The 16173-nt window shown below is 34.0% G+C and overlaps 2 protein-coding genes across 4 annotated transcripts in view; both read right to left on the bottom strand.

Annotated features, from left to right (window-relative positions):
* LOC125658769 (protection of telomeres protein 1-like) overlaps window positions 1-4439 on the bottom strand; it is a 51066-nt gene extending 46627 nt beyond the window's left edge. Inside the window, exon 1 of the mRNA XM_056149558.1 lies at window positions 4090-4439. Coding sequence (XP_056005533.1) covers window positions 4090-4219 — 130 coding nt within the window. The 5' untranslated portion in view covers window positions 4220-4439. The remainder of the gene's footprint in view (window positions 1-4089) is intronic.
* A 2802-nt stretch (window positions 4440-7241) lies between these two features.
* Window positions 7242-15881, bottom strand: LOC125660066 (ADP-ribosyl-[dinitrogen reductase] glycohydrolase-like). Of its 3 annotated transcripts, none has more exons than XM_056149555.1 (10): window positions 15533-15786; window positions 13891-14001; window positions 13526-13688; window positions 12896-13045; window positions 11717-11860; window positions 11281-11435; window positions 10951-11104; window positions 10528-10686; window positions 9522-9652; window positions 7242-8485 (listed from the first exon to the last, which is right to left on the bottom strand). In XM_056149555.1, the coding sequence occupies exons 3-10, from the start codon at window positions 13685-13687 to the stop codon at window positions 8467-8469; spliced, it is 1074 nt and encodes a 357-aa protein (XP_056005530.1). In that variant the 5' UTR covers window position 13688; window positions 13891-14001; window positions 15533-15786; the 3' UTR covers window positions 7242-8466. The 3 variants fall into 3 exon arrangements, with proteins under 3 accessions (XP_056005530.1, XP_056005532.1, XP_056005531.1); XM_056149557.1 differs by lacking the exon at window positions 13526-13688 and having other exon boundaries at window positions 15533-15594; window positions 15706-15785; XM_056149556.1 differs by lacking the exon at window positions 13526-13688 and having other exon boundaries at window positions 15533-15881.
* Window positions 15882-16173: the final 292 nt, after the last annotated feature.

Genomic DNA, 16173 nt, shown 5'->3' with positions numbered 1-16173 from the left:
AATATAGATTGACAAACAGATGAATGGTACATGTACATGTGGACACTTTGTGAGATGTCTAATGAATTTTTTTAAAAAGTGAAATTGATAAGAGTTTAGTAAAGTTCAATTTAATCAATAAAAAAATTGTATTTGAGAGAGAGAGAGAGAGAGAGAGAGAGAGAGAGAGAGAGAGAGAGAATACACCCTTTTCTTTATCAAAAGTATTTTTGAAAGAAAAATATAATCAAATTTGATTTTGTTCCAAATTTATTGATTTAAAAACACTTGAAATAATGTTTCAAATGAGAGAGAGAGAGAGAGAGAGTGCACCTTTAATTAAACATGTTAAAGTAATCAAATGTATATCTGAGAGAGAAATATATTCAATCTGATTTAATTGATGTTCACTTTGAAAAAAAATCCTAGGGAAATAGCTGCAAAAGATACTGAAATCAACTCAGATTTACCTGTAAAAGCAATCTACGCTTGAGTAACTTTGTGACCTAAATTCAGACCAAATGTGATTCTTGGCTGACCAAACTGTAAAGTCTATTGATCAATCCAGCAGGCAATTGAAAACTCAACCGGTCTTTTGTAATTCGCTGTAATTAACCCTATAACAGTGAATTACTTGCAGAACTGTCAGAAACCTCTCTTAAAAGTGCAGTTTTAACTTCATGGACAGGAGTAGTTTGTGTATGGCTCATATATCATTTTGTTATTCTGATATGTTACTTGTTTTGTGGGTGTTTGTTTTCCAGGTCTTGAATATGTCCATTGTTTTTTCAAATTTGTTTAGAGTCTTGGTTGCCATGATTTTACTCGCAATGACCAATGTAACATGCATGTATTATGCAACTGAAACTTGGTAGCATTGTTGTTGTTCTAAAACATTATTTGTATAAACTCAACACAATTTCATGTTCAATGATGTTGGTCAAACGATTTCTGATACATTAAATCCGTGCTCCGTGGTACCTCGAATTACCGAAATGCCCATTAGAACTAACGAAATTCCCCTTTGAATCAATTTTTTAAAGTTAAATAATTAAATTGAAAGATTAGGAATTGATTTAATGTGTAAAATACCGTCTCTGAAGAAAAAATAACATAATTTTTTTTAATAAAAAAAGTCTTGTTTTATTAGAATTTGTGTTAATCTAAGGAAGGTAACTCATGTTATTTTTCTTTCATTTAGAAGAATGTCTTCAACCATTATTTCCTAAATAATCATTATATATATACATTGCTTAAGTTGAATTAAGGAAAGTCAGTGGTTTTACATATCCGGTTTTAAATTTTAAACACTGACTAGAAAGTTCCAGTTATAACTTCTTTGTCTGATGTTTGTAGTTTACGAGAACTGTACGAGTCAAATTTAGCATTCAAATGTGAATCTTCAGATATATTTACCATGAATTATCATAGTGTCAAGTCCTCACTAGCTCCAATGGTATAAAGCCATGTAATATCTACATTGATCTCTAAAAGGCTCATAGCTTGCAATCTAAGCTCGAACAAGTTAAAAATCATACATAGGCGTGACCTTCACAGTGGAATTCAAACTGTTTTTAGTGAGTTTGTGTTTGGTTCAAAGAAACCCAGAATTATAAATCCTCAGAAAATCATCAGCAAAGTTGTTGAATATTTGAACTCTTCTTCACAAGTACTTTCAATAAACAAAATTATTTGTACATGAGCTGTAGTTGCTAGAATATACATATATGTTACACTATATTTATTTTTTCTATAAGTATGAGATAGCATGTATGTATTTTTATGTATGATATGATTGATAGCCAAAAAAAGAATAACACACACACACCAAAAAAATTGTAAAAAAAAAAGGAAAGGGTGGGGGTGCCCCACATCACCCCCACCCCCACCACCACCACTCCTCGTGTTCTAATTGTCTGGTAGGACAAAAATTTCAGTATGTTTTACACATATATATATTGTCATATTCTGTTAATCTTGATTTTAAGACTGTATTTGCTGTTACAATTTACTTTTTTCAAAATGTGCAAAGAATAATTGTAAAACTTAAATTTAAAAATGGGGGTTTACGTATTCAAGAGACCATTTTGCAAAATATCTCTGGTCAACTATGGTAAAACATGTTTTTCTGTTAACCTTAGATATAATTCTAAATATTTTTAAAGAAAAACTGGCATGTAAACAATCTAGATTTAGAGAATTTTTCAAAATTGCGATATTCTGTGATTTTTTTCTGAAGGATGTGAGCAGATTAAACAGCAATTGTGTATGTTTTCAATTGAATATCTTTAAAAATTCTCTCAGTAAATGAATAGCTATTGGTTTTTATATATTATAGCTTAATATGATGTGCTTTGGTGCATATTTTAATAAAACATGAGATCATGCATTATTGTGTTAAAATTTGGCTTTTGCATTTGGGGGTATATGTGCTCTGTAGCACATAGTATAAAAATAAACCCACAAAGGTATGCCTAATATGAGTTTTTTAGTTTATGAGTTGTTAAAGTTATTTAAATGAAAAAAAAATTTGATTGACAGAAATTTCTAATAGTATTTACCTACCTTAAATCAACATTCATATATATTTTGCAATTCAAACAAATATTGTATAGGGGAAAAAATCTCATGCTGCCCCTTGAGGGCCCTTGATTGGAAAATAAAAATGTTATATATAAATTTTGCTAGTTATCTTTCTTTGAAACATCGTGAATGCGAGAAATGAACACAAATGAATTCCCTAAATTTACAATCACAAATTTAAAAACGTTTTATCATAAAAGATTAACATATATAAACTTAATATGCATTAATGTATATAATTAGAGGGGAATTTCGATACTTTTAGGTGGTATTTCGAAAACTAATTCCTGGGGGCATTTCGGTAAATTGCGGGCATTTCCAAATATTTGGGGTACCCATTTACATTTTCATCGGACACAGTTGCTGTTTGTGTCCATAATTATCGAATGATGCCTCGTCGGATAGATAAAATTCTACCAGTATGCCATGTGCCGAATCGATCATTTGAGCGCTTAAAATAGTGGCGATTTACAAAACGCCACAAAGAACAAAACTAAAAAAACAAAACACATCTTCACAAGTCAAGGGCTATTGATTAGTTACCTCGTTACAAAATAAAAACAACATGCAATGTTCTTGATGTTAAGAAAAGTACCCCACAAAGACCATTGTTTACTTTCTGCTTTTGCTCTTTCCAAACTTGCATCATAAACGAGGAATCTCATTGAATGATTTAATCTTATCTTATTGCATCATCCCCTGTCCCAAACCTGTGTTTTGAATGGTGACTGATGCGAGCATGGTGCGAGGTAATGAATCAATAACCGTTGACTTGTGAAGATGAACCAAACGCGGATAGGAACTTGAAAGAAAAACAGAAGTCGGAAAATTGAGTGGGAAAAAAGAGCATGGCCGAAATTATGTCATTAAAAACTTTCCAGTCAGGGGGTTAAAAATGGGTCGGTCACGCGATGGCAAACAAACTCCTTTTTAATTCTGGCCCCATGGCAGGATTTTGCACCTTTTATTGCAGAGCTTCTTGGGGCCTAGGCGGACCCCAGACCTATTGGGAGTAATATTTAAATCGGTTTTATTATTCAAAAACAGATCTGAGTATAGTGATAACAATGACTAGAACGTGGGAAACAAGTAGTAAATAACACAAAGCATTTCCATGTATAAACTGTATTAAGATCTCCCTTAGATGTTATGCAAACAAACAAAAGTGTAAATGGGGTGGGAGTGGAGATTGTGAAAAGTACCCAAAATATCGAGTGCTAGTCCCCCCCCCCCCCCCCCAAAAAAAAATCCTGGATCCGCCTATATATGCACAGGCTCAGCGTGATCAAAAATGCAGAGGCGAGTGACAAAAAAGGTTGATCATCTTCACTTTCCCAAGCAACAGTAAAATGAAACTAAGACAGGCAGTACCTGTACTTGTAGGGATGTGATCTCCTGTAGAATAAATAATCTACTTTCACAACCCACCGATGGGCAAAATATCATTCATATGAACACAGGACAGCCCAAATTCTATGTCATACGACTTTACAAATACATGAACCAGAGGAAGAGTTTTGTTTATACCTGACCCTCTTGTCTTTGTTGGAGGTCTTGCGAATTTGACAACACCAAACACGTTGACAATTTTGTTTGCCTGTATTTCATCGAGGTTTGTGTACTTGTATTCTGTTGTCTTGCTCGTTTTATCCACCATCGTTCAGGAACTGTGTCTTCTTGACAAGTAACAGGAACAGTTATTTAGTTTTGTCTGAGCAGGAACTATCCGAAACGTAGATTGTTTATCTGTTGTGCAGACTAATTCTAACTCGCTGAAACTGCTTTAGCTACTTCTATTCTTTTTCAGTTTCTTGATTTGTCAAATGGCGGGTAACAGTTTCATCAACGTCAATTTGACGCTTGGATAGTAATTCGTACCAGAAATATTTCTACTGTGTAGCGGTGCGACAAGCGCCCCACGCGCCACAACGCTCGCCTGATACAAAACTTGGCCCTGTCCTTTAGAAGATCTTTAAAAGATCTTTACCATCTTTAAGGACATTTGCTGAAAAAAATGGATGCATTATATAAAATCTAATTTCTGATTTTAGCTCCACCATAACCACAGGGTCCAAATAAACAGATGTAAACAATAACCATCAGCATATTGATAAGATTTGGAGTGGTTCTGCCACAGGCACTTGTTTCTGTAAATAACTAATATGACCTCTGTATACTAATGATAACTAATGTTATCATTAGTAATTACAGAGGTCATAAGTTATTTACAGAAACAAGTGCCAAGTTGGGCTCTGCGCATTAATCTTATTGATGTGCTGTACAGAGCAATAATCAGTGGCGGATTTAGGGGGGGGGGGGGGGCACAGCCGGCGCGTGCGCCCCCCCCCCCCCCCCTAAAATTTTCAAATTTAGGTAAATCTTGGTATCTTGTTTAGATAAATGTACTAAACGATAAAAGAAGCTATAGTCCACTCCCGGAGAAATAAATGACAAAATCTTCTGATTTCTTAAATGTACTAATTGGGATAACTTAATTTTTTCCAAAAACCCTTAAAATTTGCATCATTTCATTAAATTCGCTTTATCAAAATTGATCAAAAATAGTACAATTAATTACTTAAATAGGAGACATATTCCAAGCCCTATAAAATCTGTAAAATCCAGGAGCTTCGCCCCCTGGGCCTCCACCAAGGCTTCGCCCTGGACCCACTGGGGGCCTCAAGGCGGCCCCCAGTCCCCCTGCCTCATAAAGTGCCCCCCCCCTAACCGCAATTCCTGGATCCGCCCCTAATAATTCAATCATTGCGAACATCAATTCGATTAAGGAAGTTGTAAATAAATAATGATAATTATAATTAATAATTTTAATTTTTAAAGTCGGACTTATACATAATCAACAAATAACATTAGCTATATACTAGTTATTTTACTGACTTGCACGGATGTTTGCGCTACCTAGGGGGCCAGAAGTTATTATAGTTCCTGGGCTTTTGAGTACAACTATGCGGGATGCTTACAACTATTTACTGATTCAATACTGATCCCATTGATGCAAACATATTACACATATATTACTAGACCCTATCCAGTTGAAAAAAAATGTATCAATTCTTCTGAAAGGTTTTTGCAAGGAATATATCTTGTGGCGGAAGGATTGATTAATCAAAAAGTTCTAAATCTGCATGATATTAGTTTCTGTTTCATCCAATATATTTTCTGTTTTTATACTCCTATACATGTATTTCAGTTTTAAAATTTATGACACAAGTAGTTGAGACTTGGAACTAGTTCACAAAACACCGATTCTTTAGAAAGTTTAAACTAATTTACTCAAAATTTTGTACAAAAATTCAGTATTTTCGCTAATAATCTAAAAATTTGGTCTATAACCCCCACTTTAATTTCTAGTTCCATTTTAAATTATAAGACAAAACCTTGAAAATTATGTGAAATTTTAGAAATTGACAATTCTAATATGCCCTTTTAAACTCTCAGATATCATGACTTGAATTTTTTCATATAACAAGTGCAAAAGGTCATCATTTATTTCCATTACTAGTATTAATTTTTCTTTTATCTGTAGTGTTAGAAGACATGATTATGTATCTACCTATTAACATGTTCAATACTAAATAAACAGTATGAAAAACGGTTCATTCCTAGATACTATTGGTATGAAACACGACCCAGTCACAGATTGTATTTGTAAATTACATCATTATAACAACCACATAATTTGTGGAATGCTGACTTTGAACGAGACTGTTAAAACCCCTGTAACATCAACTTATTTTGTCAGTAACCAAATGCCTCAATTTCAAAAACTGATCATACTCGGAACATGACCTTGCATATCGAATCAGTTGAGAGACATAAACACCATATGCAGGTGATAATGGAATATTGTTACATAAATTATATGCTAAGATCATGATGCCTATTTACGTGGGGCAATAATTTGTATATATATGCTTGTCCTGAAAAACCTACAAGTTAGAAAACTTATTCCGATTTTGACAGATTTGGTCAGTTTGCATAGGAAATTTAATCAATTGCTGCATTAAACTATTTGAAGATAGGCTTTCTAAAGTAACTGATTATAAAGACTACCAAAACTGCTGGCTCAGATTTTACCTATGATCACCATTGCACATTTGCATCTTAATATTACCACTTGCTAATTGTATCCAAGTATCTCAAAGTCAATAAAATTTTCCAAATAGATGACAAAAGTACAATTCCTTAAGCACTCTGCTAGAATTGTATGCCCCATTAGCGGCACTTGTTACAAACATGCACCTTTTTAAAAATTAATGAAAATGAAAACCATAAATTCAAGTCCAGAACAATAAGTAATTTGTACAGCGTTACCGGTATATAGAAGGAGGGGGGTTAATATATTCCAACTCTAGAACGTCATACAAAATTTAAGAGTCCCTCATTTTTAAGAATTTTATATCTGTATTTATTACACCCAAACTAAATCCAAAACATATACATGTATATAACAACACATGCATCCCTTTATTTGTATCAATTAAGTATCAAGTGTCTTTAGGCCTTCAACAACATCACTTTCATTTGAATCCAATCTGAATCAGCTTATTAATTCAGCATCTGAATTAATACCAGTATTGCCTTACACATGTAGGTATAATCCTTTCTTTTTCTTAATTTCTCCTGTGCTGACATGTAGTGTTTCAATTCATACTCTCATGTATTTTCAAAAACAAAATTTATTTCTTAAATATTATGAATATAAACAACATATACACATGCATTGTACGCATCTAAGAAAACCCCAGATACTAGTAGTATGTACAGCTATCACACTTTTTGAAATTCATACACAAGTTTCTCATACAAAATCTTATATAAATCTTGTAAAGTAAAATTTCCATCTCCAGGAAATATATGCCCTAACACATAGTACAAATAAGCATCTAATAAAACAATAGTCAACCACCGTCAAAATGCCCTTTTAATGTATTTAGTGTATTAAAAAAATCTCATTTCTGACTTGAGCTCTTTAAGTTTATGGCAGTGGAGTCAGATTAATTAAGCAAACCATCATTTCAGTTTTGTCTACAAGGTTATAATTCTGCAAATTTCTATGTATTGAAAATAATTATTTTCGACAAAGCATAAAAATGTGTCTGGATTAGAATGCATTAGTTAATGTACAGTTATTTGTACAGTAAATTGTACAGTTATTTGATCAAGTGCCATAATAGCGAGCTCTAAATTTAGATTAATAGGACATACTATAAAATTCAAGTCTACATAAATGTCCAATGAATTTTCGCCGTTAAAAATCCTCAAATAATCCTAATGACCGTTCCTTTTGATCACTCAGATGAGATTCTGAATTCTTTTATGTATACCTGTAGGTACCTGTGCTCACCCACACGGTAGCACCATCAACATATCTAGTTATCTAGAATTAAGACATATTTAGCCAAGTACTGAATTCATCCCATTGAGTGCCCCTACCCCTATAAGCACCCCCAGAACTTGTTTTAACTCTCAAAAATTAAGAACCCCCCTCTCCATTTAAATACAGTGTGACTTGCCAGTAATACCTATTATATTTTTGTGAATTTACTACCTTGTTTTGAAAATTTAAAATAATAAATCGATGAATAAGACTTAAGTGTATTAAACTGTCAAATAGAAAAATATAACAATAACTCATTTACAATTTAATATTTATATCAACATTTGTCAAAGACAAAATTTCACTGGAAAGATTGCAACACAATTGACTAAATAAGTGCCCCTCCCCCGTATTCCTAGTGCCCGGGATGCTCAATATGATGAATACAGTATCTATATTAAATCATTAGATGGCTAAATCAAACTCCACGTAAATAAGAGTTCCAGCTCTCAATGCATTAGTCTCTAACTGAGGTGTTTCCTCTTTCTCTCTGCTTCCTTCATTCATCACATCAGTGTAAAATACCTGCAACATACATTATAAACCATTAATCTAATTCATTAATCTAATTCATCTGAAATGACATCAATTACTGCACTAAAAAATTTCAAAGGAAAAAAAAAATTACCTTCTGATTAATAATTTCATTTAAATATCTGTGTAAGCTTTCACAAGTTCTTATACTTATCTGTTGGTCTAACTGATCATAATCCTAATATCCATAAGCATAATCCTGATATTTGTTGATGTAGCCAATCACAACCCTGTTAGCCTTTGGTATAATTCTGATACTTGTTTTCTAGCCAATCATAACACTGGTATTTGTTGGGCTACTCATTTCTTATCTAAATACCTAACAAATTATAATCCTGATATTTGTTGGACTTAAATGAGCCTTTCGTTAATCTAAATATCTGTTGATCTAACTAATCATGATCTTGATATACTAATTATATCTTGCATATATACAAAGCTACATGGATACTTGGCTTAGCTGCAGAGATTTCTATAGCTCTCTGGGAAATATATTGGAACAGGCTTCCCCATTATTTTCCCAGAGAGCTGCAGATCGGCGTTGACATTGCTTTACCAAGATATCTTACTTAGGAACTCTTTTCCTTGACTTCCGTTGCTCTTACCAAACATGTATAATTGTACTGATCTATAAGCTGTACTAATACTGCACATATGACTTTTAGTTGGATATCTGTTAATCTTGTCATTGCTCTTAATTGGTTTCACCACTCTATATACTTACTCCATTCACTCCTTATCTAATTTATATCCGTCATTCCAATCTCTTCTCACCTACATATCAGTCACTATAACACTCACTCCTTACTTAGATATCTGTTAGTTACCGTGATATCTGTTGGTCTATCTATTCCTTACATAGATATCTATTAGATACCTTGATATCTGTTGGTCTATCTACTCCTGTCTTAGATATCTATTAGTTACCTTGATATCTGTTGGTCTATCCACTCCTTACTTAAATATCTGTTATTTACCTTGATCTCTGTTGGTCTATCTAGTACTGTCTTAGATATCTGCTAGTTACCTTGATATCTGTTGGTCTAACCATTCCTTGTGTAATAACGTATCCCTCCATGACGAGGGGATGGCCTCTAATCCAAGCTTACAAGCCAACAGGGCACCCGCTACACAGGCGTTAGTATCTGCATCACCTCCCTTCAAAACCAAGTCCATGATATACATGTAGATCTATACTTCTAACACAGTATAGGTTTTAGGGAAGTGAATTGCTGTGTGTATATTGATCATAACTATTTCCTACAGACAGGAAGATTTAAGTGGAATCAAACCCTTCATTACTACAAACTACCAAATCCATGCATGTACCATTGAATGTTATGATTCAACACGTCTCAGGAAAATTTATCAAAAGACTCCATCAAACTTCATGAATCTTAAGTGTTTAAAATATAAACCAGTTTTAACATTAATTGATAATTATGTCTCCCCTTCCCAGAGGGGGGACATATTGTTTTAGTGTGAATTCTTCTTCTTTCGCTTCTTAAAGTTTGTTCAGGCCATAACTTTTTGTCTTTTTTACATCGGTATTTGATTTTTGGTATGTTGATATACCATGATAAGACAGTGTGTCGCGTGCCATTTTTCATGGCCTTTGGCCTTGATCTTTTTTAGTTTAAGGTCAAATAATAGAATATTTGGGACAGACCACAACTTTTTTGTCTTTTGACATAGGCCTTTGATATTTGGTACGTTGATAAGATTAATTTACTATCATATGTTCACAACACTTACATTCCTTGTTTGAAGGACATATACAATTATACTTATAGGCAAATGTTATGTACCATACATGTAAGTCTTAATTTTCCACTTTAAAGATGATCCCTAAAAATGTTCAGAAAACTATGGAAAATGGAAGGGGAGACAAAAATTTAGTGTGCTGAAACAATTCTTCCAAGTTATTCATATTTTCATGCAAGTGACATTGCAAAGGTATGGCTTACAGAATTCATTTATCATACATGTGAATCACAGTGCCATTACATGAAAAAGGTGACCTCTCTTCATACCTCCATTACAATTTTGGTGATTGCTTTGCGGAAATCATTTTGTTTCAGTGCCCAGAAACCAGAGCCAAGTGATTTGAATGTGTAGCCGATTTTTCCTGCTTCTGCAAGCTTGAGCCATTTGATGTCAGAACACTTCATATAGGTCAGCAGCTCTTGTTTCTACAGAGAAAAACACATTACAAGATGAGTAAAAGAAAGCTATTGCATACACTTTATCATTCATTTCCTCCTGTTCAATGGCTCCAGGTAAAATAAATTATTTCTCTTTTACGAATTGCAGAATGGGGTGTGTGTATATATATATATATATATCATCTTAATTTCAAAATACTTGCAGTATTGTATGAAATTGACCTGAAGTTCTGGAGAAGGTGAAAATGGTATGCAAGACAGATGACAAATTCTCTAAAAAGAAGAGCATACTTGTTCCTCTTTGACGATGTATCTGACAGCAATGTCATAAGCCTCCTGAATTAGAAGGTTGATGTGGTAATGTCCTTTCCGGTCAAGATGTCTCTTATTTCTCTGTAACATCATAGCTATGGTAACAGAAACAGCAACTGCAGAAGCCTGACATCTGAAATGAAACAATAGGTGAATATTGTAATAAATGGATTTATAAATCTTGTATTTTAACATTCTCTGTTATAACATCACATTTGTTTAACAGTCTGGTATTTAAAAAACAATCTACAAAACAAGAAACACCAGCAGACACAGAAACCAAGCAGAAAGGTCAGACAAACCAATAACCTATGATCATGATGTGTTATCCTTGCAATATCAGAAGCGTTTTTGGCCACCTGTTCCAAGTCCTCGAACTGATGTACCCCCACGACGCTGGTTCTCATCACAGCGCCATTCGGTGCTATGTTACACTGACTCTCTCTCCATACGTACTCTGAAGTCTGAAACAGTCATCAAAATTATGTAGCACTTGCAAGGCTGATCAGAAGTGCAGAAAGTAACTAATATTTCCAGAATGAAGTTTAACTTGGGATATTTACATGGAAGACGTGAAGATAATGAACAGTGAATCTAGTTCTTGATATCAATTTATGCCTTAATACTCCTACTGAAAACCCAATCAGCAGCTAAGTCAACTAGAAGCTATGGTAGAGAGTGAAGTTTCCTTAAAATGAAATTTGACATTCATCACTCCTACAAGATCAGAATTAAAACCACATACTCCATGTGGATCCTCCAGGTAATTCTTGTGGTGTAGGACAGTGTGTGTGGTTCGACCGATTCCCAGCCCCCCAGAGTCCCCCAGCTCAGGAATGCCCTCCCTCATCCAATCCTTCAGACGACGAGCAACATCTTTATAAATCACCTGCAAACACAACATTTCTAGATCAAATGGTGACCATAATCATTCTGAGGTTCTGTATACATCTAATGAGGTTCCCAACCCTCTGGAACAAGTCGTAATTATATATATATATATATATATATATATACATGTATATATATTACAAATGAAATGTAAGTATATATATACTAAATAGTATAGTAAAAACTATATAGTAAATATAATTAATGATGATAGAAACAACAGTCAGCTGGATCAGGGACCTATACACTAGTTAGTATACACTAGTTAGTATACACTAGTCAGTATACACTAGTTAGTATACACTAGTATATAGTTAGTATACACTAGTATATAGTTAGTATACACTAGTATATAGTTAGTATACACTAGTATATAGGTCCCTGGTTGGATCAACATTAATCTTGTGGCTTCTGATTCATTATAATACCGACATAAAATCCAGAATTCCAAAACATAAAATCACTCTGTTGTTGTCAGTGATTGAAAAAAAATCCCTGTCATTTGATACTTATACATTCCATCTGATATTTACATTCCATTTGATATTTATATTCCATTTGATATTTATATTACATTTCCTTGATACTTACATTTCATTTCATACTTACATTCTATTTCATACTTACATTCCATTTGATACTTACATTCCATTTGATATTTACATTCCATTTGATATTTATATTACATTTCATTTGATACTTACATTTCATTTGATACTTACATTCTATTTCATACTTACATTCCATTTGATATTTACATTCCATTTGATATTTACATTCCATTTGATATTTATATTACATTTCATTTGATACTTACATTTCATTTGATACTTACATTTCATTTCATACTTACATTCTATTTCATACTTACATTCCATTTGATATTTACATTCCATTTGATATTTACATTCCATTTGATATTTATATTACATTTCATTTGATACTTACATTTCATTTGATACTTACATTTCATTTGATATTTACCTTCCACTGTCAGTGAGTGATCACAAAGAGACAGACATTTGATACGTACCACTCCATTGTTGTCAGTGATTGACAGCAAGATGAGGAGCATTTGGTCTGAATCATCTGTCCAGTCTCCTTCCTTCCACCGATTTCGATGGAGGTCACATACAATGGCTTTGTGTTTGTACTCAAGGGTTTTCTTCACTGTTTTATAGTACTGAAAAACATGTTACAAAATTAAAAGGGAAGCTGTAGGGTCACTTCTCAAATACTCCACATACTTAGTTCGTTAGTTATAGTTATTTTCATTCCTTTGGGTACATAAAAATGAGGCAAGAAAAGTGACACAATATTTCTCAATTCTACCAGTTAAAATGCTGATTTTTGAAAATGTTTTTCTTTTAGAAAATATATTAAAAGCACATCTTTGGACAAACAAATTTTCACCAAAATAGTCATTTTATATAAAAATACAGAAAATCATTTTACAATACCATCGCCCTGAATCTACATCAATTTTAGCAAATTGAGAGCAAAAAATGAGTGTCATTGAAATTTTTGCTTGATCTAATTAAAATCGAATCTTTTCTAATTGCTCTAATATGGAAGCAATTAGAGTTTTTTTTAAAACAATACCAGAAATGTATAAACCTTCATTATGTATATATGTATGTATGTACATATATAAATACTTTACAGTATAGGGCGCTCCTTCAGATGAGACCACAAAATAAAAGGTCCCATGTCGCAGGAGGTGTGGCACGATAAAGATCCCTCCCTGCTCAAAGGCCATAAGCACCAAGCATAGGCCAAATTTGTCCAGCCCGTCACTGGTGACGTCTCCATATGAGTTAAACATTCTCAAGTGGGACATTAAACAATATAAAATCAATCAATTAACCTTTTCAAGCTTTCATTGAATATTAATCAAATAAATAAATTTTAAAAAAAACACCAATCTAAAGATTATTACACATAAATGATTTCTTGTACCTTTCATCCATTACAATTTTTTGAAGCATCCTGATACATAAAATGATGCTGACCAAAGGTCACACTTACTTTTTTAGCCTCTTCTTTGGTCAAGAATTCTGTCAATAGTCCAATGGCATCTCCCACACACTGTCCGTACAGTACAGCCCGAATACGACACTGTGTTTCAGGGCTCAGGGCCTAAAAGTATGCATTGCAGCAACTAACAAATTGAACATTGTGAATGAGGATATACATGTAGGACCACCACCCTTCTCCGCCCAAGATTTCCAACAATTCTAGAGTGGACATAAGGCTATTTTGGCAGGTGTTGATTTTGGCTATAGGTTTCAAATTGCCAAAACAAAAATCACTAAATCAAAGCCCCTTTACATTCATATAGTATCTAACCTACCAAATTTACAACTGTCAAAATTATGGTCATACTTTTTATCCCTTATCGATAAGTTTGCAAAATTTTACACTACCCAAAAAAATCCACTGTATGGTAAAACCCCTGCTTTCCTTTCCCACTATTTACTGTACAATAGAACCCCTACTGTCTTCTCCCACTATCCACTGTATGGTAAAACCTCTACTGTCTTCTCCCACTTTCCACTGTACGGTAAAACCTAACTGTCTTCTCCCACTATCCACTGTACAGTAAAACCCCTACTTTCCTCTCCTACTATCCACTGTACAGTAAAATACCTACTTTCCTCTCCAACTATCCACTGTACAGTAAAACCCCTACTTTCCTCTCCTACTATCCACTGTACAGTAAAATCTCTACTTTCCTCTCCTACTATCCACTGTACAGTAAAATCCCTACTTTCCTCTCCCACTATCCACTGTATGGTAAAACCTCTACTGTCTTCTCCCACTATCCACTGTACAGTAAAACCCCTACTTTCCTCTCCCACTATCCACTGTACAGTAAAACCCCTACTTTCCTCTCCCACTATCCACTGTACAGTAAAACCCCTACTTTCCTCTCCCACTATCCACTGTACAGTAAAACCCCTACTTTCCTCTCCCACTATCCACTGTACAGTAAAATCCCTACTTTCCTCTCCCACTATCCACTGTGCAGTAAGACCCCTGCTTTCCTCTCCCACTATTCACTGTGCAGTAAGACTCCTGCTTTCCTCTCCCACTATCCAGTCAACATAGGACTTCCAATCTTATGCAGAAAGGTGTACAGGACAATTTCGGGCTGATACCAATGTAATCATCACTAATGCTCACTTAGTTGATAGGGGTCTTATAGTGGACAGCAATCATTTTTAATACAAACTTTTAATCTGTTTAATTTGGGGTAAATTTTGCATATCATCATTACACGGTATCTACTTACTTGTATGTATAAATGAACAACTTCACCATGTTTACAATTTAAGTTTGATATCTCTACATCACAAGCTGTAAATATACTTTGGAAGCAAAATTCTATAGGTTGCAGAGATAGGACTGGTAAAAGTAAGAAGAGAGAAAATGCTACGGGATTCGAACCTGGGCCCCCTAATCTCAGTCAGTTGCGATATCACCCAAACGATATCTCGAGCCCGTGCGTTTGTTTTATAGTATGTATGCATATGCCTATAGCTTATCACACGCCCGTACATTGTGTATTCATGCATAAATTTAATCCCTTTAATCTTTATATATCTTGTGCACAGAGAGAGAGGGGAGAGAGAGAGAGAGAGAGAGAGAGAGAGAGAGAGAGACTTACTGTGGAGCGTTCAGCCATTGACATGAGTTTGCACCGGCAGTTTCGGGATAGTGACTGTCTCTCTATATATAATACACATATTTAGCCTACTAGGCTACGAAACTATTTTTATCAATGTTAAAAATAACTATTGCATCACTGATTAATATATTTTTAAAAATCTGTCATCTTACAGTAGATGCATTCTGTACATCTGTTTGCCATAAATTATTAATTTATGAATATCTTAATCCAACAGACTGGTTCTGCCTACGATATATAATTCACGTATATTTTAATCCAGATTCTAACGTTGTTTCGGCCTCCAACCTGTTTAGTCCTTGTCTGAATCTTATTTTTCCAATATCAGATATATGGTGATCAAAAATTAAATGCATGCCACGTCATTTAGGTAATAAATTCAGGGCCGTAAATTACATGGAGGCGAAGGAGGCATCTGCCTCCTCCAACTTTTGAGCCAAAAAAAATTAAAATTTAAAGTTCATTAGAATTTAGGCCTATGTTGTTTCCAATAACTAAGAACATGATACCTCTCTTAAAAAGCATTCCAAATCTTTCTTTTAGAATGAGTTAGTCAAGTAACATCTTAGAAGGCCCTAGAATCAAGGATTTTGCACGAAACGTGTTCAGTGTGCACAAAA

The sequence above is a fragment of the Ostrea edulis genome, chromosome 9 (genome assembly GCF_947568905.1).
Source record: "Ostrea edulis chromosome 9, xbOstEdul1.1, whole genome shotgun sequence".
NCBI lineage: Eukaryota > Metazoa > Mollusca > Bivalvia > Ostreida > Ostreidae > Ostrea > Ostrea edulis.
Note: the sequence above shows the minus strand (reverse complement) of the source record. Positions and strands in the feature narration are given on the sequence as shown.